We start from the raw sequence: 25,053 nt of genomic DNA on the forward strand, positions 1-25,053 counted from the left end.
TCCCTGCTGTACCTGGCTGTCTAGGTCTGCTCTGTAAACGTATTACCAAAACCCATATTGCAGCCCAGCACATATCAAAGACAGGCATCTCCCACCACCAAATCAATGGTAAAAGTCTTGGCTCTAGTGGAATGGACTCAAAAACATTCTGGGACCACTTTTTGGCCAGTGAATAGCAGATTTTTGAGTCAGAGAACACCACAAAAAGTTAATCGGCCACTCAATGGTCCTTGGAATGATCTATGTAAAAGCTTAAAGCCCTGGGGTCCAACCAATGGAGTCTCTCTTGTTTAGAGGGGTGGAGGGGAACAAAGAATGGGGTAGAGAGGACTGTCCAACATGGAAAGAAGTCACAACTTTGGTAAGAAGGCCATCCGAGTGAGCTGTACCAGTGTGTCTGGGGGAAAAAATGGCGTAGGGCGGTTGCACTGATAGTGCCTGCAGTTCAATCATTAGAAGAGCTCACATAATGACAATGAGGATAGCAGTCTTCAATGTAAGAAGACGCAGTGATCAGCTATGCATAGGAAGGCGTATACATGAGGAACGGTAAGATCAAATAAGATCACACTGAGGAATCACAAATAGTTTTGGATGGACCATGTGTGTCAAACATCATCACAAGTGATGTAAATAAGGCTGCTTGGCCCGACAAATGCAGTAAGACCAAAAAGGCTATCAATAAACTTTTTGAAATGCCCACTTCAAGGCTTTGCGGAGCTAAAGACAAAACATACAAAAGGACGTCCCACAAATTCATGTGGAAAGGGGTCAGTGATGTAAATAAGGCTGTTTGGCACGACAAGTGCAGCAAGACCAAAAAGGCTAACAAATAACTTTTTGCAATGCATACTTCCGTTGAGCTGAGTTAAAAACAAAACATACAAAAGGACGTCCAACAAATTTACCTGCAAAGGGTCAGCATCATGGGAACCATACCAGAATACAACCTTATCTAAGCGCCCAGCATAGACTGATATTGTGGAGATGCTTCTGGCAGCGTATATGACATCTAGCACCTCAGTTGGAAGAACAAAAGCCTTTAACTGCTGCTGCTGAATCTTCCTACATGGAGCAGTAAGTTGTGCGAAATCTGATGGAAGATTCTGCCCTGCTGAGTGACAGCACAGGAGGACCCACCAAACTGATAGCTATATTGGAAGAAGGATGCTCATGCTCAGGAGTTCCATGTTCCGCACTCTCCTGTCTTTATCTGGGGCAACCAGGATGACTTGGGCCTGGTCTTTCTTGATCTTCTTCAGAACACAGGACTGGAGAGGCAACAGCAGGAAGGAGTACAGGAGTCCTTTGTTCCTTCTAGTAGAAAAGTGCTTCCTAATTAGTGTCCTAGCGGAAACTCCAATGTGGAAAATCGAACTCAAAGTCATTGACACAGAGTGTTGTCGATAGTGGCAAAATGATCTAGGCAGGGTTTTCCCTGGTGGTGGAAGAGATCCTGCGCCATCTTGAGATGCAGACGTTACTTGTAATCGGCCTAACACCACCAGCTCAATTTGTCCACTCTCTGGCACTCAGGGAGCCTGCTAGGTGGCTAGTGCTCAGAAAAATGTTCTGGTGCTCTTGTCACATCCAGAGGCACAATGCAAACTGGCACCACTACAACCTGTTTGCTGCAGTCCCACTTTTAGGTGGTTGTGTCAATAAGATCCTGCACCAGATTCCCTTTTGAATGACGGTAGGAAGGTCTTCAGGGCCAGACAAATGACCTCCACCTCCAGTAATGTAATATGGAGCCAGCCCAAAGCTGAGGGACTCTGCTTCGCAGAGGCCCCAAGGGATAATCCAATTCTGTTTCAGGCTAAATGTTCACACTACTGGGATTCTGAAGGTGTAGGCAGAGGCAAGCATCAGTATAATGATGGGAGAGTAAATTGTCCACCTCCTCCTCATCATCATCTTTAATGTGGAGAACATGTTCCAGCCCCTGGAAAACATCAGTCAGAAATGAAAATGGCTTTCAATTTCGGATAGCACTTCTGACAACTCAAGTGAACAGTAGGGGAATTTTCCTGAGCCTGCACATGCATTATTTTGTAGCATGTCATAAGCCAAGATGTCACTTAAGTCGATTCTGGATCCAAGAGTGGAATATGTACAGACACTAGAACTGATGCCAAGCTGGACATAACCGGTTGTGCCTGCGGAAAAGGACCTGAGACCCAGACAGAAGGCAGCAGGAGCCCTAGCTGAAGCCAAACTGATTCAGTTGGCACTGGGAAGACCTGCTGAAGAAAGTCCAGCTACAAGTCAAGATCCAAGGGGTTCGAAGGCATGCCAGAGAGACTCAGAACAGTCTGAAATAACTGCAGCATTACCTTGTGAAGGCAGGTTCCATCAGCTCCTACCGCAGAATGGGATCTCAATCTCTATACTGGAAGTGACGGGATAGAGTAGAAGCTCACTTGCCTTGCGTCAAGATTAGTTTTTATAACTGACTTATCAAAGAAAGGCCATCGGAAATGGCATAAGAACTTTGAGCAGGTCTAGCCTTGATTCTCGTGCTCTGCAAGGTAAATCTTGGCTTTGCGCTCCCTGATGGCCTTTAGATGCATCAGTTAACATCTGTCTCAGGACTTGAACTTATGTCTGGAGCCAAGACAGGTCATGTGTGTCAGTGACCAGCATCTGCTTCAGAGAGGAGCAGCACAGCTAAAATCCCCAAGTGTTAGGGCAACACATCAATGCCCTTCTCAAAAACAGAATTTGGTAAAATTCACTAGAACACAAAAAGTTGGGAGCTGAGCTCTGGTGCGTGAAAAAAGAAGAACTGATATCAGTGTGCAGGATTTGAGCCTCTATGAGGCTCTGTGTCATCCTATCTAGAGGTAGTTCACTTCCAGCAAGCAGGAGCTAATGCAGAAAGTTTTCCAGTGAAAGTCTGGCACCTAAGGTAATTCAAAAGGCAAGGAATCTGAGACTAAACCATCAGAATCTACTTTTACATAGGTCATTCTATATCATGGAACCAACAAAACACACCAAAATACATTTCTGAGGCACCTGTAGGAACACAATATAGCAGCACTACCTCATGGAGACGCAAGGTGCAAAAGAATTATGTACCAGGTGGGATAACTTTTCAATAATTGAGGCAGCAGCATGAATCTCTGCCACCATTTTCCCTGGCATCTAGCCTTCAAGTAGATATACAGCTGCACAAGGGCATGGTGGACTACTTCATTCACTTGTATTTGTTTTAACTATTTTGGAAAGTTGTCTTTCACAGATGTAAGAAAATACTAAACTAAAACTTTGAGTAGTCCTGACTAAGGTGTGAACTGAATCAAGAGCATGACAGCTGCCTTAAATAATACATAGAGAAAAACCTGCAATTGCTTAATCATTGAAAAACACGAAAGCCACTCCATGAATATAGTGAAACAATTCTTTAAAATACTAGTAATGGAAAAATATTGCTTCTGACACTAAGCGCCTAATTACGATGTCAGGCAGACTTAAGTCCGCCCAAAATCGTTTCGGCCTTGGGATCGCCCAACCTCCTGTCGGCGGTAATTAGGATGCAACTGAACAGTGTTTGGGTCACACTCCTATTCTTTACAATGGGAGCATGCATTCCGACCATAATGCATGCTCTCATTGTAAAACAAAGCGCTGCAGGGATCAACAGGGAGGCACCATAGGAACCCCCTCAGCCACCAAACAGAGGCAGCGCACCCATGGGGGCCCTGCAGGTAGCCCCAAAAGTCGACTTCCGACAGCCTTTCTGTGTCCGAAAGGCCGGCACAGAAAGGCTGTCGGAATCTGACATTGTAATCCCTCGGGCAGAATGAGACGCCCTTGGGATTACTGAAGTCATTCCGACTGTCTACGAGCCCGTCGGATGGCATTTGGCATGACCGGTCGGATCCTTTTCTGACCAACACCATCCAAATGGGTTGGTCGGAAAGGAATCCGACCAACTGATTACGATGCGTCAGAAAGGACTCCGACTGACGGTCGGAGCCATTTCCTAATGCATCATAATCAGCCCCTAAGTGATATGATAAAGACTTCAAAGATTGGGGCCCTTTCACTTGCATGGAAAGGTGGACAATTTGTTGATGTGAAAACATGATTCTTGTCATTTTTCTCTGAGATTGTTGTCAGAGCAAAAGTTGAAATCAGACAGCTGCACTGTCTAAGAAGTTGTACTTTGTCTTTTTTTGACTAGCTTTGGGTGACCGGATATTCAAGATATTTTGTCTAAAATATTTTTATCAAGTTCTTACCATTTGATTCTCATAAGACAGAAGGTGCCACAATCAACATAATTCTAGATAAGATATGACTCAAATATGCACAATTTAGTTTGTCAATGTCAGATTTAAACATTTGCTGGAATATCATTAATTAAGAATCATCATCACTAACGATTAATGGTTAAAATACAAAATAAATCAGGCCTCATCATCATATATTACGTGGTTCTAACAGTCTCATATGAGAGTAAATGTGGTCTCATTTTCACTTACAACCATCAAGTCACGGTTTTTTCTTTCAGAAATTCCTTTTTCCTCAGATTTTTCTTGCTCAGTATCTGTATTATCATCTTTCACAACACTAAAAGAAACATAAATGCAATACTTACAATTTCATAAATTGCAATACATTTCAATATTACCATATTTCTTAAATGTATTACATTGTTATAAGACCCAGTTTCTGCATAGAATACAAAAGATTATAAAAGACTGATCAAAGCAGTCATTTTTTCTGAATGTGCTTCTGTCAATATTGACCTTTTGAGATTATTTTTTACACAATTAATGATTAAAAGAATAACTAAATCTAATTAGAGATGCATTATAATGCCAAAACAGACTAAAATTCTAAAAAAACATTATCAAACAGAAACTCCAAATTATGAAAAATGCAACTGAGAACAAAAGATTAAGGGCCTCATTTAGACTTTGGTCGACTACGGCCTGCTATATTTAGAGATCTCCGTTGGGCTAGCAGAGATCTCTGTGGCTCGAATTGAACCACCACCACCACGGCTCCTCTAAAGGTACTGAAAGTTTGCTGAGCGGCCGCTATGTTTTGAATGCTTGCCAAACGTTTTTGCTTTTCCAATTAAACGCCCAAAGTGAGAGTTTGTTTTTTAAAAAACTAAATACTAATGACCCTGGGATATTTCCATTAGGGGTTGGGTTCATTTGCATTATTTGTCTCTGTTCTGGACTGTCAACAAAAAAATACATCAAACGTTCCCTCTAAATAGGGTGAAAGGTCTGATGTACTTGCACCAATAACCTCAACTCCTATAGGCCATGTGTGGAGGGTTTTCACCGGCAGAGCCAGTGGGGGCACCACCATCAGAAAAACAACAGTTCACCCAATTCTAACCATCAGTTTGGCAGACAGGGTACTCTGCCACAGATGTCTGCTAAACATTAAATAAGGTGCTGAATCTCTAAATCACAAGTACGCAAATTAGTTTATGCAATAACCTAAGGATGCCAAGTACAAGGAACAGACTGCCAGTATTAAAATGAACAACAATTCTTAAATAGAATTTAAAAAACATTAATAGAAGGCAATGGCGGAACCAACTTTCAATTCCCTATACATCCCCTAGAGCCATGGTTACTCTGCTGTATACTATATGAAAAGTTCTAGTGTCTTGACAAAACTGTACCAAAAAAGATTAGGATATCTAAAACATCTTGTCAAATCAGTGAGGAAAAAAGCATTGTGCACCACTAATTAGGAATTGTTGCAATCTAATTCACGAACAAATGAAAATCTCATTGTTTGTGAATCTATATTTAGGCCACACACAACCAAGTTGAATACATTGACTTTAAGCAAACGAGATCTACTAAAGAAAGAACCAGCAAAAATGAAAAAAGCTATTTTTCTATTCATAGAGAATAAGAACTTGAAATATTCCCCAGCAAGGTCAGCCGGACAAATATGATGACATGCACATAATTAACAGAGCTAGTAGACCTCCAGTTCTGATATCTACAGAATGCCCATTAGTTTGCAACAGCATGACATTTATAGGCAGTACAGTTCAGGTGAAAAAAGGAATATGCTACTTACCAGTATGCATCTGTTCTTGGCATGTAGAGCTGCAGATCTACACACTTTTGCATAGATCGCCATCTGGTGTTGGGCCCGGATGTTTGCAGTTTGTTTTTCCTCTTGGAAAGTCTTTGGAAGTCACGAGGTCGGTGACTCCTCCCTTGGATCGTATTGCGCATGGGCTTCGGCTCCATCCTCAGAATGTTTTTCGCCAACAGGGAAAGATGGAGCGTAGTAATAACAGTGAAGAAACCCATGTGTGTTGTATCTAAATAAGATCGACTGGAACAGATACAGGTAGCCGGGGAGGCGGGTGGGCGTGTGTAGATCTGCAGCTCTACATGCCAAGAACAGATGCATACTGGTAAGTAGCATATTCCGTTCGAGGCATATGAGCTGCAGATTACACACTTTTGCATAGACTATATAGCAGTTCCCAACCTTAGTGGCGACCACCGGTATCTGTTGCAGTGGTTTGAAATAGTGTTTTTAGTACAGCCTGGCCCACACTAGCTTGCTGCTTGGTTTGCACATCTACACAGTAATGTTTAGTGAAAGTGTGCGGTGTTGACCATGTAGCTGCTTTGCAGATATCATCTACTGGGATGTTCCCTAGAAAAGCCATAGAAGCCCCTATCTTTCGTGTAGAGTGGGCTTTAGGGGGAACAGATAGCGTTCGTTTTGCTTTGTGGTAGCAAATCTGTATGCATTTTACAATCCACCTAGCTATCCCTGATTTTGAGATTGGGTTGCCCTTGTGTGGTGGAGAGAAAGAGACAAACAGTTGTTTGGTCTTTCTGAAAGGTTGTGTTCACTGGATATAGTAAAGTAAGGCCTGTTTAACATCTAGCGTGTGTAGAGCCCTTTCTGCAACAGTTTGAGGTTGCGAGAAAAATACCGGTAATTCTACCGATTGGTTTAGATGGAAGGGGGAAATTACTTTGGGTAGGAATTTTGGGTTGGTACGGAGAACAACCTTGTTTTGAAGCATTTGGAGAAAAGGTTCTTGTATAGTAAGTGCTTGTAAGGGAAGTGATGGCTACAAGAAAAGCTGTTTTCCATGTGAGAAATTGCAGTTCGCATTTATGCAAAGGTTCGAAGGGCGGTCCCATTAGCCTTGTGAGAACTATATTTAAGTTCTACACAGGTGAAGGTGGTACTCTGGGGGGAATTATTCGTTTGAGGCCTTCCATGAAGGCTTTAATGGCAGGCACTCTGAAAAGTGATTGGTGCTGTCTGTTCTGTAGGTAAGCAGCAATTGCTGCGAGGTGTTACCGAATGGATGTATATGCTAGGTTACACCTTTGTAGATGGAGCAAGTAGCATATGATGTGCTGTATAGATACGTCTAGAGGGTTGATTGTGTTGTTATGGCAATAAACAACAAATCTTTTCCACTTTGCAGCGTAGCAGGCCCTAGTGGTAGGGCATCTAGCTTCTCTGATGACGTTCATGCAGTCAGGGGGAAGGTTAAGGTATCCGAATTCTAGGAACTCAGGAGCCAGATCGCAAGGTTGAGCTGAGCTGGGTCCGGGTGTCTGATCTCTCCATGGTTCTGGGTTAGGAGGCATGGTGAGAGGTGTAGCTTTTGGTGTGGTACTACCGAGAGTTCCAGCAGCGTGGTGTACCACGGTTGTCTGGCCCACGTTGAAGCTACTAGGATCAGCGTGAGGGAATGCTGTTGTAGCTTTTGCACCACTAGTGAAATTAGTGGGAGAGGTGGAAAGGCGTACGCAAATTTGCCTGACCAGTTCATCCATATCGCATTGCCTTTGGACAATGGGTGTGGGTATCTGGCGGCGAAGTTTGGGCATTTTTTGTTTTCGTGGGTGGCGAAGAGGTCTATCTGTGGATGCCCCCACATCTGAAAGAACAGGTGAAGAACCTGTGGGTGAAGTTCCCACTCATGGATCTGCTGCGTCTGTCTGCAGAGCAGATCTGCCATGGTGTTTTGGACTCCTGGGACATGTTGGGCTAGGATAAAGATTTTGTGTGGAATTGCCCATCTCCATATGCTCTGTGCTAGTTGAGAGAGATGTGGAGAGTGTTTTTTAATGTAGTACATGGCCGTCATGTTGTCTGTGCGAATAAGGACTGCCTTGCCTAAAATCTGTGTCTGAAATGATTTTAGGGCTAGAAAGATTGCCAGTAACTCCAGGTGGTTGATATGGAGCAACTTTTGTTGTGGCGTCCATGTGTCCTGCACTGTGAGGTGTAATAGATGAGCTTCCCAGCCGGAGAGCGATGCGTCTGTTAGGATTATTTGTGGAACCGGGTCCAGGAACGGTCGACCTCTGGAAAGATTTGTGGTGTTCCACCACTGCAGAGAGCGATGGGTGCGACCGTCTACAAACACCAGATCTGTCAGTTGCCCCTGGGCCTGGTTCTATTGGCGCGCTAAGCACTCTTGGAGTGGATGCATCTGGAGTCTTGCATGAGGCACTATGAAAATGCAAGAGGCCATCATCCCTATTAGTAGCATAAACACTCTTGCTGGGAGAGAGTGTTGAGGTATGAATCTTTGACGCAAAGCCTGAATGCTTGCAATCCTGGCAGGATTGGGGTAGGCTATGGCTTTTGAGGTGTGTATGCACCGAGGTATTGTTTTGTGTGGGATGGTGTTAGCTGGGACTTTTGGTGGTTCACCGTGAAGCCTAGCTGGTGAAGTAGTTGGATTGTAGTGGCGGTGTGATGTACACATTGGTTGTAGGACGTGGCTTTTATTAGCCAGTCGTCCAAATATGGGAAGACATGAATGTGCTGTCTTCTGAGGTGTGCCGCCACTACCGCTAGGCACTTGGTGAATACCCTTGGTGCTGTTGTGACCCCAAATGGGAGCACCTTGAACTGGTAGTGTTGCCCGTCCACTACAAATCTGCGGTACTTTATGTGGGCATGGTGTACCGGAATGTGAAAGTATGCGTCTTTCAAGTCCAGTGTGGTGAGAAAGTCGTTCTGGGAGAGGAGCGGAAGTACCTGCTGAAGTGTTACCATGTGAAAATGGTCCGAATGTATGTATGTGTTTAGAGGCCGGAGATCTAGAATAGGTCGTACAGTCTCGTCTCTTTTTGGTATCAGAAAATATAGGGAGTAGACCCCTAAATTTTGCTGATTGGCGGGGACTTGTTCTATTGCCTGTTTTTGTAGGAGGGAGATTACCTCCTGTTTTAGTAATGTGGAATGTTCTTGTGACATTGGGCATTGCCTGGGTGGAATGTTTGGGGGGGTAGATGTCAATTCTAGGCAGTACCCTGAGCGAATAATTTGGGTCACCCATCTGTCTGAGGTGATGGCCTCCCAGACCTGAAGGAAATTTTGTAGCCTGCCCCCGACCGGAGTGGGATGGTCTGGAGGGAGCGGGGGGAAGTCATTGGGTAGGCGGTGTGGCAGAGCGGGTGGTATTTGTTTTGCCTCTGCCTTTATTGTTATTGGTCAAAGGGATGATTTAGGATGGAGGCCTGTACCTCAGGTTTAAAGCCTGAAACTCTCAGCCAAGCATGGCGACGGAGGAGGACACTAGCGTTAATGGCCCTGGAGGCTGTCTGCTGCGTCTAAGGCACAGCGTATAGAGGTATTAGTTATAGTCTTACCCTCTTGAATTAATTCATTGGCCCTATTTCTGTATTTTTCTGGGAGATGGTGCATGATGGTTTCTAATTCATCATAATGCGCTCTATCGTATCTGGCCAATAGCGCTTGAGTGTTGGCGATACGCCATATATTGGCTGCCTGTGACGCAGTGCGCCTTCCTGACGCATCTAGTAGCTTTGACTCTTTGTCAGGTGATGGTGCTTCGCCTGACGCCTGGGAGTTTGACCTCTTCCGTGCAGTGGAAACCACTAGGGAATCTAGTGGCGCTGGCCCTTTGATATAGGCAGGATCTGTGGGGGCAGCTTTGTACTTTTTCTCTATGCGTGGGTTAATGACCCTAGCCCTGACTGGGTCTTTAAAAACCTCTGGCGCATGTTGTATTACCCCCTTGAGCATAGGTAGTATGGAGGTAGACCTATGTGCGGTATCAAAGGTGTCGAGGAGGAAATCCTCCTCTACCGGGTCAGTGTGTAGCTCTACCCCGTGATAATGTGCTGCCCTCTGAAGTAGGTGGTGGAAACCTAATGAGTCTTCCGGTGGAGATGGCCTGGACGGGTAAAGGTCATCTTGTGGGACGTCTGGAATGTCTGGACTATTATAGTTGTCCCATGGGTCTGGGGATCCTGTAGGGGTGGGGTCTTGTGGCACATCCCCTGGATCGTAATATGGGTCCCCCTGATCATCATCGTCTGGAGACAGGGTCGGGGAGCGATGAGGTGGGGGCAGAGGTGGAGAGGGTGGAGGAGGTGGAGGAGGTGGGGAAGGCATTCTGAAAGGGGAGGTAGCAGAGTCTTTCCTCTTTGGAGGTGGAGGCGGAGCCGGTTTGTCCAAAAGTCTCTTTTTAGATGAGTGCCAAATGTCCAGTTTTTGGATCCTTGATAAGTGTCTTTTGCAAGGGATCCTATGTAAACAGTTCCTGTGACAATGTTTGTTCTGTCGGCGCCGAAGGTTTCGGGGCCGATGACTTTTTAGGCTTGTCCGTGCCGTGCTTTTTGGAGAATCTCCGATTTCTTGGTCGGCGCCGAGGTGGGCTTCGGCGCGGAAGTGTCGGTGCCGAGGGCCTTATGGGGTTTGGTCGGTACCGAAAGGCTGGGTTTCGACCCCGAGGGCTTCAGTGCGGAGGTCGGTGTCGAGGTAGAGGTCGGTTTTTTTTTCGGTGCCGAAGTGCGTTTCTCGGCACCGCTGGAAGGCTGGCTCGAACCCGAGCCGCCGGAAGGCTTATTTGGAAGGCTTATTTGGCTTCTTCACCGGGCCCGAAGGTGGGGTGTTTGAAGCAGTGTCTCTGGTCTTGCCTAGGCGCGAAGGCATGACCGAAGCCTTTTTGGGTGTCGGCGCGGGTGTGGGAGGGGGTATAGTACTCACGACCCTCTGCGCCGGGGTGATGTCCTCCACATCCGAGTCGTCTGCTTCGGAAGCACTGAGGAGGTCCTCTTCGGTGTGCTGCTGTCCCGGAGCTTCGACGTCGTCCCCGAAGATGTCGACTGGAACGGAGGTCGAGGAGTGCGCCATGTTTCGTCTGGCCCTTCGATCTCGAATAGTCTTTTTCGATCTGAAAGACTTGCAGGCGGGACAGTCTCGAGCCTCGTGTTCAGGGGAGAGGCAGAGGTTGCACACCTCATGAAGATCGGTGTGGGGGAATTTGAACCCACATCGAGGGCACTTCTTGAATGGAGTTCTTTCCATCAGCCGGGACCGGAGCTTGGATAGGCCCGAAGGCCGCCGTCGACGACTGGAATCGAAGATGTGTCGAAGAGAAGGTGATTGAGGAGATCTGGATCTGAACAATACCGCGATGAGCGAGGATTCCGCTTCGATCGTCGAACTGGAAATGTTCGGAACCGGAGCGCGAAGTATTACATCCGAGCCCGATGGCGGAAAAAAACAATCTGAGGATGGAGCCGAAGCCCATGCGCAATACGATCCAAGGGAGGAGTCACCGACCTCGTGACTTCCAAAGACTTTCCAAGAGGAAAAACAAACTGCAAACATCCGGGCCCAACACCAGATGGCGATCTATGCAAAAGTGTGTAATGTGCAGCTCATATGCCTCGAACATATGTTTTTCACAATGAGCCACATTTTATGTTACTTATGCAATGAAGTACTACCATCACTTATTTACCATAAGCAAGAAAAGAATTGGAAAACACGGAGTCTACATTAGGTGCAATGAGAAAAAAATGCTCACACTGTTAGAACATTTCATAGCCTAAAGAGTCCATTCTGATTATGAATCAAAGAAGAGGGGTCAGTCACTGAACTATGTGTGTTACACAAACCAACATTCCACAAAAACTTTACCAGCAAGGGAGAAGTATGTGACAAGATTTCGCACCTAGGGACATACTACACGTATGTGTTACATTGTTTTTGTTACAGAGATAGGACCTGCTATCTGTACCATGCATTTGGAGTAACCGCAAAATAACACCATGTCACATGAAAACTCCAAGCTTAATTCGAGTGTGCTTTCTACTTTAAAATATTGCCAATACCTATGTCATATTTGTAGCAAATGTTAACAGCACAAGTGGATGTGTTATGCAAGAAATGTTGAATTCAACAAGGTCTTGGTTGTACATTAAGGTTTACATAATGAGCACCAACTCATTGAACCATAGAGACCACTACTGCCCCTTAAGTGCATTTTTACCAAAGTAATCATGATACTGCCTATAATATAGGCTTTCTAGTTATACCGATTTACAGGGGTACCTTATATGTTTTGCCCTGTAGGAAAGTGGGAAAAGTGAAATAGACCCAAGAATCTACAGTGTCATTTGTCCACTGCACTTTCCCGAAATACTTTATCCATCAATTAGAAAGAGCATCCACATACTAAAATCGTCTAGTTCAGACTAGCATCTAAATAACTTTCTCTTTCTCTCCCTCTCGCTCACAATAGCTCCCACATGTCCACTCCACAACCATAATGGTCCTAGATACGAAAACAATCTTCCAAAACAGATGGGGCCTAGAGATCTTACCATAAATTGGGAATCTGCAAAAATGTAGCTTACAAAACATTAATTTCTCCATACTAAAACCCTTCATAATCATTTGTAAACCATATAAACATTTCAAAATACATTTGTGAAGACTGGCAATGTATTATACTGATCATGTAACAATATTATATATAGATCAGTGACAATCAAAATACCTTTTTACACAATAGCAGCGACAAATTATTCTTATATAGAAAGAAATTGGCACATTTAAACTACAGGACGTGCAAGTTTTGAATCCCTTTGTTCATGATCCATTTCAGGAGTGGTTACTGCAAATTACAATAAGATTCATTGCTTTTAGCATAAAATGCAAAGTATAATATTACTGAAGGCTGTATTGTATGAACTTTGAAAAAAATGCAACTCTGTTTCAGCTCAAGCACGGCATTCCAAAAGCTATGATTCAAAAGGTTCATGCATAGTTACTTAGTTACTTGAAAGAAAATACCCTTCACTTTTTATAAGAATATTCTCATAGCTTATGTTTTGCATCACTTCAATAGTCTTTATGAATATGTGGTTGCCAATAGTTGAAAATTTACATCAACGGAGAGTCTAGAAATGTAATAATCAACAAAACATTTTCTCAATATTCATTTTACTGTCATTTCTAAAAATGATCAGCCCTCTCATCAAAATAAACTTTTTGATATCCCTGTAGTGAATGGAGATAGTGGACATATTAAAACATTTTTCATTTGATGAGGTCTGTTTCTCTTTGGTAAGTTACAGAACAGACTGGTAGGTTTTCTCTTTAGGAAATTCGTGTTTGAGCCAGACAGCACTTCTTAATGCACAAATACTATATTTAATAAACTAAAAATCAAATATAGTTATTGTTAAAAGAAAACAAAATAAAATGTAATCTCTAATAAGTACCCTTTAGAAATAAAAGAGTTAATTTATAAAAATCGAATAAGCTAAGTACAGGTTGCCTAGGATGCTGTACATCAAATGTATTATCAAGTTATTTTATGTATTGTATTGTGACTATTTGTTAATTGATAGCTTAGTTTAAAATAACCTGAAAAATATTCCAACCTTCTTTCTTCGCGATTGCTTTCTTCAAGCTGCAGTAGCCTTCAAAAGCAGGTGTACAGTTTTGGAAAGTCAAGTCAATGAACAGCAAACCCAACAAATCGAGGAAGCGATAAAAAGTTAAAAATTATGTATGAGCTTTGTGACTAAAAACAGCACAAAATATACTATCAAGAGACTGTTTAAAATAAAACATTTTACAATAGTTGTAGGTAACTTTGGAGGCAGGGTCAAACACTACAATTTTAAGTTTATGTAATACTAATCAGTAAATCCTAAACAACCTGAAAATAAACTCTCTTCAAATTATCTTCAAATTGAGGGCAGTGAAATCTAGCGGCAAGACAATAAGCAAGGCATGGTCAAACTGGAACTGTGCATCTAGAAAGAAACAAAACAGAATTGTCATAGTGAAAAATAATTACTAACCTGTAACCATATATTTGTGGTTTGCTTCTCTTATAGATTCAAATATTGTGCATAGTCCTTTCATCTACTTTTGGGATAGATGAATTGGAGGTTTTTCTTCCAAGTCTTGATTCATTTATCAGGAATGACAGGAATGACTCATCCCTATGTCACTGCCACACACCCAAAAGAATACAAATGCCTTTATCACCTAGTTTTCACAACACATGCCTTTACCACTCAATTATATGTATTCCTATGGAAATGTTCTTTACCACACTCGTTATTTTAACCAAGCATTTTTTATTTATGTCCTTTATTTACTTCGGTAAATAATAAATGTGTTTGTTTTTTATTTTCTTAAAGTAGCTGTTCTATGTGAAGAATAAAAATGACCATACCATGATACATCCTAAGTCTACTAAAGAAGGCAAAACAAAAATATGCCATGTATAGTCCAAAAATACATATTTAGTCATAAAACAATTTTTTTACAAATGTACATTTTGATTTTCTTTGTATATTTTTTTTTTCATGTTTATGCACAAACCAAGAAAGGCAATACAGTCACGTACAGCATGCGCCATCACCCACATATATCTGTAAAGAGTACATAATGTCAGATTAAACTGTATGATGCACTTCTTAAGCCACACAGTTACATAGGGGGCAGAGAATGGTACACATTAGGCATAGCATACATTGCTTATATTCATGGAGTCTGACAGGCAGTCAGGCCAGATGTTGTACCAGGGCAGCCCTCTGTGGGCTCCAGCCCATAGTAGGCTCTCCACCACCCTCAGCTTTTGTAAAATTTGCAGAGACAGCCTCGGCTACAGTAGGTCACTTTCTTTGCTGCCATACAGAGGTCCATCCCCCGTCTCCACTCATGTATGAAAGGTATCTCTGGCGCTCCACAGTGCTAAGCCACATCTCTTTTGGCCACCACTAAGCCCAGGGTGCTAAAGAAAAGTTTAAAGCGTGGAACATCAACGTGGCTCGGAATCCAAAACAAAACATACCACTGTTCGAGCGGGAGTAAAACCTCACGAATGTCTGAGAGTTCCTGGATGATAGCTTTCCAGTGGGTTTATATAAGGGGACACTCCCAAAGTGCATGCATAAAGAACCTCATAGCTTAGACACATCGTAAAAAATTCAGAGTAGATACTCTCCCAATGTTATGTAATCTGCGACGCGGGTAGTAGACCCTATGGAGTATTTTGAATTGTATCAGGAGTAGGCGCGACTTGGGTGCCTCAACGCCGCCTCACAATCTATGTCTTCTAGTTCACCCACATATCGCAGCCACCTCTCTCATAGCTGGCCCAGGGTATCTGGTATATTATAACTTATCATTCTATATGTGGTAGAGACTGAGCTCCTTCCCAGTTCTTCCATTAATATTCGCTTGAGGGGGCATATTGGGTATCTCCAGCCCCTCAACCCGCCAGTCATGTCGTAGCTGTGCGTACTTTAAAAAATGGGTTGGGTGTAGATGGTATTGCCTTTGTGCTAAGGAGAAGGACATAATATCCCCTTTCTCGAGGATATCTCCCACCTTGAAAATACCCATGGTATCCCATGCCCCAAATCCCCGCAGCTTCGCTACCTCTTGCAGCCATGTTCCTTTCCAAAGGGGCTTATTTCTAGTGATTTTGTAGTCCCAACAAATGCCTTTGTGGCCTTGCCCCAGACTGTCAGTGAGACCTATGTTGCAAGTGGTCGTGCCTGGGATCCCTTCCCTCCATACAGATATAGTAGGTGCGATTTGTGTTCTAGCAGAGCATGCTCTAGCCTAAATATCGGGTGGTCCTTCGGGGCATGAATAAAATGATTGTTCATCAGGTGGGCCACCCAATAGTACCACTCTATATCCAGGAGCGTAAGCCCACCATTAGATTGGGTATGCTGTAATGTTTTAAGCAATATTCTCTGGTGCCCCCATCCCACAGTAGGGTCCTCAGGTTCATGTTAATCTTGGTGAATACCATCTTGAAAACTGAATAGCATGTATTCCGGAGCCCATACAGTAGTTTAGGGAGTGTAATGATTTTAAATAAGGCTGCCCGTCCCATCAGGGAGAGAGGTAGGCCCCTCCATCTTTCGACATCAGCCTGAAAGTCTGACAGCACCCTTCGTTCATTACAACTGGAGCAAAGCTCCTTTTGTGAGGTAACAAATATCCCCAGATATTTAAAGCCGTCATCAACTACCTGAAGTGCTCGTGATAGCGGCAGTACTTCTTGTACACCTTGCGCAGTATAGAGCAGTGACTTATCCCAATTAATCTTTTTACCTGAGAGCGTTCCGTATTCCCCTAGTAGCTGAAAGAGCAGCGGAATGGTATTTGCTGGGTCAGTTATGTATACGAGTAAATTGTCTGCGTAAAACTTTTCTCTTTTATCTCATCAGCTGCAGAGATTCAGGAACCCCCCACTCCGGGGGCAACCTCACCACACATGCAAGGATTCTACTGGGAGGGCAAACAAAAGCGGGGACAACTTTGCCTGGTTTCCCTGCCAATCGGGAATTTCGGCGGACATCTTCCCAGTGACTCCAACCGCTGCAACAGGGTTCCGGTAGGTCACCACCACTCACTTTCTGAATTGAGGGCCGAAGCCAAATTTCAGTAGTGTCAGGCCAGAGGACGACATCAAATGGCTTTTCAGCATCTAGGGAGAGGAAGAAGTGGTGTTGGGCAAGTCTGCACTGTGGTGAGCCAATTATGCATGCCTCTCAGGTTAAGGTGAGTAGACCTACCGGGCATGAATTCTGACTTATCTCGGTGTATCAGGGGGGTAATAATATGCAACTGTCCAGTAGCCAGGACAGTAGCCAGACGTTAAGCAATGAGATCGGTCGATACAAGTCGCACCTGTCCCTTGGTTTACCTTCTTTGGGAAGTACTATAATAGTGGCTCTCCGAAGATCCGGGGGAAGTTCCCTTGACTCCCCAGCCTCTTGGAATAAGTTTAGCAGGTAGGGGCCCAAGTAGGCTCGCATACCGCTTATAAAACTCATAAGGAATGCCATTGGGCACCTGGAGTTTTCCCTGGTCTCAGTTTTTCTACAGCGGCCTGTATCTCACTCAGTGTTTTATCTTCTTCGAGAGATTCTTGCGCTTCTTCGTCCAGCACCGGAGTGGGAATCGTGGCCAAATAGCGCACTATGGTATCAGAATCATGAAGCAATCTGGGCCTGTAGAACTCCTCACAGTAACAAGTGAAATCACCAACATTTAGGGAATCAGTGTAGCAATTAACCGCTGTTTGACAGAGTATTATGCACCCAACAAGCTTCCTGCCTGCTTAGCCATTCCAGGAGTCTACCAGCTTTGTTCCCTGCTTCATAGAGGCGTGTGTATTGTGGCCATCATCAGTTTTTTCGCCCCTTCTTGCGCTAAATCCCTATACTCCACTTGAAGAGTTGCTCTGTCTGAGAACAAGGGATTCAGTCTACATTCCTGGTGATCCTCCAAGCTGTAGGATATGAGTTTACAGCTCCTCAAGCTCGGCAACCTCCCTTCTCTTTTTCTTTGTAATCAAGTTCTGGGCCTTGTCCCGAAGCACAGTCTTGAATTCTTCTCAAAGAACAATCTAATAGGCCACTGACTCTTTGCTCTCAGTGAAATAAAGCTCAGTGTCTAGTCGGAGTACGGCGCTACCTCCTGGTCTTTTAGGTCCCATGCATTTGACTTTCACTCTGTTGCACGCCTGCCCCTGAAAAGACCCACTTGAACAAGTAGGGGTGATTGGTCAGACTGGCCTGTTGCCAGATAATCTTATCTCGTCAATGTCCCCCGTGGCGCAAAAATGTAATCCAGCTTCAGTTAGACTCTTTGGGCCCCTGAGAAATAGGATTATTTTCTGTCAGTGGGAAGTAGACATTGCCATGGGTCAACTAGGCCCATTGATGAGGGAACTGAGCCAACACAGTTACCTGGGGGGTGGTGTCTGTGTCCCAGAGCGATCAAGACCTGTGGCCATGACATTGTTGGAAGTCCACACCTACTAAGTGCAATGTAGAGATAGAGTCTAAAAAAATATCAGTCATTTTGTTCAGAATAGGTGCTTGAGGTCTTGGAGGGGCTTATACACTCACTAGAGTCATCTTGGTTCGTCCCAGGTAGCCCTGTACTCTCACATATCTGCCTTTGGGATCCACCCAGGGTCTAGTTACCCTAAAAGGGAGAGTTTTCTCACCAGTGTAATCACTCCCCTGGCCCCTTTAGTAAATCCTGCGTGTGCCAGAGTGGTGTAGGACTTCCTTCCCAAAAATCTGCAGTGTGTCCCCTGCAGCTGGGTCTCTGGAAGGATGACTATACTGGGCTGTAACCGCTTCATGTACTGCATCACAAGGCCCCTCTTGACTTTATTATCGAGACCATTAACGTTCCTAATCAATACCTGTGCGGTGAGGGACTGACCATTCGCAGCGAGAGGGGGCAGGGTGGAGAGGCACTGCGCCAAATCCATGGACCCAGGGCCATGCGCAGCACAGAGGGTGGTCGGCGCAAGGCATGTGCCCAACCCTGCTCCCTCACAGCCAAAGGCCACCCACCCCAGCTCCCTGGCTGAACATGACCAAAGGCAGTGCGCTGTGAATGGGGTGTGGTCACAAATGTATGGTAATACTTTACATTAACTAAAAAAAACTAATGAAAGTGGAGTTCTACATGAGGAAGATAGTAAGATTTTAACTTACACAAAAAAATAAAAATTCACTGAAAATGCACTACTACTTAAAACCAAAATTTGATTTGCCAGGAATACATAACTGACATGTAGAACTTGGATAGCTGTGTTGCTCTGCTTAGGACCTTTCACTGATGAGATCGGAAATCTACGGTGGTGCAAATTATATTTATGTCTGTTATTTATAACTGGTGATAATCTATTTTTATTGTTTAAAAACAGTATTGCTATTACAGTGAATGTCTAAGGTTTGTTTACAGCAGGTTAAAATCTTACTACCTTCCTCACATAGAACTCCACTTAATACTGTTTTTTTCACTGAAAATATACATAGGCACACACACACACCATTTTATGTTCAGTCAACTGACTGTCTCTGAGAACTGCACACATCGCATTTTCACAGAACCCTCACAGAACAGTGACATCTAGCATGCGAAAAAGTCCCCACCACCACAAAATCCTACATACTGCCAATCAGGACATCTCAGGCAATCCCCAATACCAATCCACCAAGGTCAAACCATACAAATCCAGAAAATATTATTTTAATAAAAATATTCCCATGCAGAACGAGAAAATAGGTATATATGGGGGGTATTTAGGGCTGGTACCGGATCCTAAACCTCCCTACACACCAATAATCCAAGCATTTACTCAGCCCGACATTGTAATTAACATGTGCAAACCTATCAAAAAACCTAAGCAAAAATAATTTAAGATTGCAATGCAAATCTTTATGAAAATAAAAAATAAAGCATTTACCTTTTCCAAAGTTTAAAAAAAAAAAAAAAAAAAAACCACCAATAAAATGCAAAATTCATTGCCCATCAAAAATTCTACCAGTGGGCGTCTTCTACGGCAATCTGTATAGAAATAAAATCTACAAAACAGTATAAAATGCGTCGTGGTCTGGTTTGCTTTCCCATCACATGGGCATTTGTGTGCTATTTTTTGCCATTTTTTAAGTTTTGGGAAAGCCACCAGTTCATGAACTGTACCCAGACGCAGTCTTGTCAGATAAAATCTGTTTTGAGTATTCATAACTTTTACCAGATAGTTTGGTAGACCAGTCAACTCAATATTGGCCATATATCTCAATACACTTGTTTTCACTTCCTCTCTCCTAACTGTATCCTGGCTTCATTTCTCCATGTACAATTTTTTGATATCATTTTGGCTAAATTGCAAATGGCTGGAGGGATTTTTGCCGATAGATGTTTATCAATATACTTTAGTAGGTTGTCTATGTATACTAGCCAAGGGGTTTTCTTACTGTGTTCCGAAGCTAGACAGTCCTTTATAATATCCCTGGTAAATTTTGGGCCCTCCTTGCACCAAATGTTGTGCCATGAGCACAACGCTCTTACTTGGATTAAGTCGGTGACATATGGAACATCAGATTCTTTATGCAAGAGGAAAGTTGACGTCTATCTTAGTACGGCCAGCATAAGATAGAGAAAATCATTTTCACACATTTGCAATGCATTAGGATTGGTGCTGCCCCACACTACAGAACCATAGGTTGCTACGGATAGGCATTTACTACCATAGATTTTAAGCATATCGCGGATGGGTTTACTACCTATCTTATTGCAGAATCTAAAGATCGCCTCTATGGTTCTGAGAAATGTAAGTCTAGACTGGTCTAAATGGTTAACCCAATTCCTGTTAAAAGAAAATTAGATACCTAAATAATAAATATTCTTAACTTCTGTTAGCTTATAGTTCCGGATGAGATGGGACTTTCGCTTGGCCCTACCTTGGCTGCAGATCATCACAAATATTTTGGAAAGGTTTAATTTCAGATCCCTCTGCTCCATGTATGAGACGAAAGCTTCGATTAGCTCCTGTAATCCATTTGCAGTTCTCGAGATTAGAACTGCGTCGTGTGCATACAGAAGCAGTGGGGTTGGTCTCACACCTATTTTCAGGACATCTGTATTTAGATTCTGAAGGGTTTTGTCGATACCATTTATGTATAATGAAAATAAGAGTAGTGCAATGACACAGCCCGGCCTTTTTCCCCAGGATACCTTGAAATGTGTGCACTCACCTCCCCTTCCATACCTCACTCTGGATGTCAATCTCGAGTATAATTGTGATAGGAAGGAAATAATATCTTCAGAAGCATCCATATCCAGCATTTTTTCCCAAAGTTTGGCATGATTTACACAATCAAAAGCAGAGCTTAAGTCTGCAAAACAAAGATGGATATGTTCTCCCTTAGCCATCGTGTAATTATTGATAATCAGGTGTAAATGTATACATTGTTCTACCATCCCCATTCCCCCCCCTAAAGCCATATTGGGTTTCAGTCAGGATATTATTATCGTCGAACCAGTTCTCCAGTCTTCCGAGAACTATTCGCCCCATGATCTTAACCGATGAGTCTAGGAGGGAGATGGGGCAGTAGCATCTTGCGTCGCCTCGACTCCCCTTTTTAAAAATTGAGACGATAACACTATCTATCCAGGTGTTAGGGACGCTATCTTTAGCAGCTGCATTGCAGACCTGGGTTAAAAAAGGTAGCGGACTATAATTTTTATATGCATCGGCTGGAACCCCATTGGGTCCTGGAGCCTTCCCCAGTTTCATCTTTTTTTATTGTTATGGTTACCTCATCCAACCTAATTTGTTGGAGGGGTATCATAGCAATAGAGAGGGGCTGTTCTAGATTATTAATAGGTGCATTAAAAATCCCACTAAAATAGGTGAGAGTCATTTTGGGCAATAACGGTTTCAATAATGGGATCTTGATCATCCTTCCACATAGGTGAGTTTATCACTTTCCAGAAAAGGGCGGAATCCCTGCTGTCTGCGGCTTGGTTCCATTTCGACCATGCCTCCTCTTGCACCTCCCTCTTCCTATTTTTTAATGCCTGCTTATAAAGAGATCTGAGTTGCTTTATTTCTATACTATCTCTAGGTATTGTATGTAGGGCCTTTTTTAAATCTTGTTTTGCCGCGTGCAATCATGATTTAAGCAGCCGTTAACCTGTCTCTTTTTTGTTGTACTGTCTTTCCTTAGATTGCTAGATATTGCCGCAGTGATTCTCTCATAGGCGGTCATAATCATTTCGGGGGAGGAGTTGATGTCAGTGCCGATGGAAAAACTTTCATTATGAGTATTATTAACCTTTTGCAACATTTTGTCTTCATTAATACCTGTCCATTTTATACTAACAGAATTCTTTCCGGCCGCCACTAAGTTAGGCAACATTAGTTTACCCTTGTATGTTATGACTAATGGGCCTGAGGATAGAGTCAGCGAAGCATGGTCACTTAAACTGGTGAACCCACTTTCTAGCATGCCACAGTATGTAAGGCCAGGAGTTGACACTATGAGATGGTCGTTACATGTTGGGTTTCCCCTGCCTTGGAATGTTGGATGGAAAATGCTACTTACCCAGTATGCATCTGTTTTTGGCATATAGAGCTGTAGAGCCATATGCTTTAGCATAGATCGCCATCTAGTATTGGGTTTGGATGTTTGCACTGTGTTTTTGTTAGAAGAAGTCTTTGCAGTCACGAGGCAGGTGACACCTCCTTTCAGTGAGCTCCATCCCCAGATTGTTTTGCCGTAAAGGTGATGATGGAGTTAGTAAAAGTAGTAAAGGGATGTCCATGTATAGTGTATCTAAGTAAGATAATACTGCAACAGATAAAGGTACCCGGGGAGATGGGTGGGCGCATATGGCTCTACAGCTCTATATGCCAAGAACAGATGCATACTGGGTAAGTAGCATTTTCCGTTCGAGGCATATGAGCTGTAGATCATATGCTTTAGCATAGACTATACAGCAGTTATCTCTCAAGCTGTGGCTAACCTTAATCTGTTGCAGTGGTTTGGAATAGTGCTCTTAAAACTGCCTGACCCACACTAGCTTGTTTCGCTAACACATATACACAATAGTGCTTTGTGAATGTGTGTGGTGTAGACCATGTTGCAGCCTTGCAGATGTCATCAAAGGGTATGTACCCTAAGAATGCCATAGAAGCCCCTAGTTTGTGTGTAGAGTGCACCCTAGGGGGAATTGCTATGTGTGCTTAGCTTTAATGTAGCATATTTGGATGCACTTAACTATCCACCGTGCAATACCTGCTTTGGATATGGGATTGCCTTTATGCAGTGGTGAAAAAGCAACAAAGAGTTGTTTAGTTTTCCTAAAAGATTTAGTTCTTTCAAAGTAATATAGTATGGCTCTTTTTACATCCATTGTGTGAAGAGCACGTTCTGCCATTGAGTCTGGTTAAGGGAAGAAAACAGGTAACTCAATAGACTGGTTGAGATGAAATGCAGAAACGACTTTAGGTAAAAATGTGGGGTTAGGCCTAAGAAACACTTTATTTTGGTGAATTTGTAAAAATGTCTCTTTTATAGTTAGTGCCTGGAGCTCACCTACTCTTCTAAGCGATGTAATGGCTATACGGAAGGCCACCTTCCAGGTGAGAAATTGTAGTTCACATTTGTGCAATGGCTCAAAGGGTGGACTCATGAGTCTTGTAAGGACTATATTAAGATTCCACACTGGAGAGGGTGGAAGTCTAGGAGGCATGATTCTTTTGAGTCCTTCCACAAAAGCTTTGATAGCAGGCACTTGAAACAAAGACCAGCGTTTTATGTTTTGTAGGTACGCAGCTATTGCAGCAAGGTGTAATCGTATAGATGTATATGCTAACTTACAAACGCTGTAGGTGTAACAGATAGCAAATGATGTTTTGGATAGAAGATTCTAGTGGATTGATTTTATTGTTTGTACAGTAAATTACAAATCGTTTCCACTTTGCTGCATAGCATGCTCTTGTGGTAGGGCGTCTAGCCTCTTTAATAACATTGATGCAGTCTGGCGGAAGATTAAGGTAGCCAAACTATGATTTAAGGTGCCAGATCGCAAGGTTGAGTTGACTGGGATCTGGATTTCTTATCTCTCCATGGTTCTGAGTGAGAAGCTTGGAGGAAGAGGTGTAGTTTGTGGTGAGGAACTACTGATAGTTCCAACAGGGTTGTGAACCATGGTTGTCGAGCCCATGTGGGAGCAACTAGGATCATTGTCAGGGAATGTTGTTTGAGCTACTGAACCACTAATGGGATTAGCAGGAAAGGGGGAAAAGGGTAAGCAAATTTTCCTGACCAATTCATCCATAGAGCATTGCTTTTTGACAATGGGTGAGGATACCTCGACGTGATGCTTGGGCATTTTGCGTTGGTGTGTGGCGAAGAGATCTATTTCTGGGTAGCCCCACATCTGGGAGGAGAACTTGAGGATGTAGTTCCCATTCCTGCATCTGTTGTCTTTGACTGAGCAGATCTGCAATCTGGTTGTTGACTCCTGGGAGGTGTTCCGCAAGGAGATGTATCTTTTGAGGGATGGCCCATCGCCATATGCTTTGAGCTAGTTGTGAAAGCTGCAGAGTGTCTCCACACCCTGCTTTTGTATGTAGTACATTGCTGTCATGGTGTCTGTACGAACTAGGACAGCTTTGACTACTAAATGCAGATGAAAAGCTTTCAATACCAGAAAAATTGCTAAATGGTTTAGGTGGAGTTGTTTTTGTTGTAGGGTCCACATGCCCAGAATGGTATGTTTTTGAAGATGAGCTCCCCAACCAGTGAGCGATGCGTCTGCTGTTAGCACTATCTGTGGAACCGGGTCGACAAATGGCCGCCCTTTGGAAAGGTTTTGTGTATTGCACCACTGCAGAGAGCGATGGGTGCGGCCGTCCACCAACACTAGATCTGTTAACTGACCTTGAGCCTGGTTCCACTGAGGTGCTAAGCTTTCCTGTAGGGGACGCATTTGAAGTCTTGCTTAAGGAACGATTAGAATGCAAGAAGCCATCATGCCAATCAACTGCATGAACACTTGGGCTGGTCGTTTTTTTTTTAATCCTCATCTCACCAAAAGACATCTGCAGATTTAACAAGCCGTCATACTTTGCAACTGGGCGCCTCACGGCTAACTGCATTTGCCTAGGTCGACCCGATCTGCCCCATGTGGTGTAGGCTTGGTGTAATCATAGGACCCGGGAGGGGGGGGAAACCAGCTCTCTTAAGACATTACCAATCATAAATCCCGGCCTCAGCTTAACAGAGGGTGCCAAATATTAGGCGAAGTTACCTTGCTCCCTTCTTGCTCTAAACGTGCCATACTAAACGAGGCTTTAAGCCAGCCTTCTCTGGTCGGTGGGATAGTCTTTCCACTTTACACAAATCTCCCTCCGAGCGAGCAATATAAGGTATAACAGCAGCCCCT

The 25,053-nt window shown here is 43.5% G+C and overlaps 1 protein-coding gene across 8 annotated transcripts in view; it reads right to left on the reverse strand.

Moving 5' to 3' along the window:
* The window catches only part of KIF21A (kinesin family member 21A), a 719,281-nt gene that overhangs the window by 350,397 nt on the left and 343,831 nt on the right, over positions 1 to 25,053 (reverse strand). For 7 of the 8 annotated variants that reach the window (XM_085654100.1, XM_085654097.1, XM_085654095.1 and 4 more), the window contains exon 12: positions 4,494 to 4,581. In XM_085654100.1, the coding sequence (XP_085510226.1) occupies positions 4,494 to 4,581 (88 nt within the window). Of the gene's footprint in view, positions 1 to 4,493; positions 4,582 to 13,694; positions 13,734 to 25,053 lie in introns of all 8 variants that reach the window. The other variant, XM_085654101.1, reaches the window with a different exon arrangement.

This window comes from Triturus cristatus, chromosome 4_1, assembly GCF_964204655.1.
Source record: "Triturus cristatus chromosome 4_1, aTriCri1.1, whole genome shotgun sequence".
In the NCBI taxonomy this organism is placed as follows: Eukaryota; Metazoa; Chordata; class Amphibia; order Caudata; family Salamandridae; genus Triturus; species Triturus cristatus.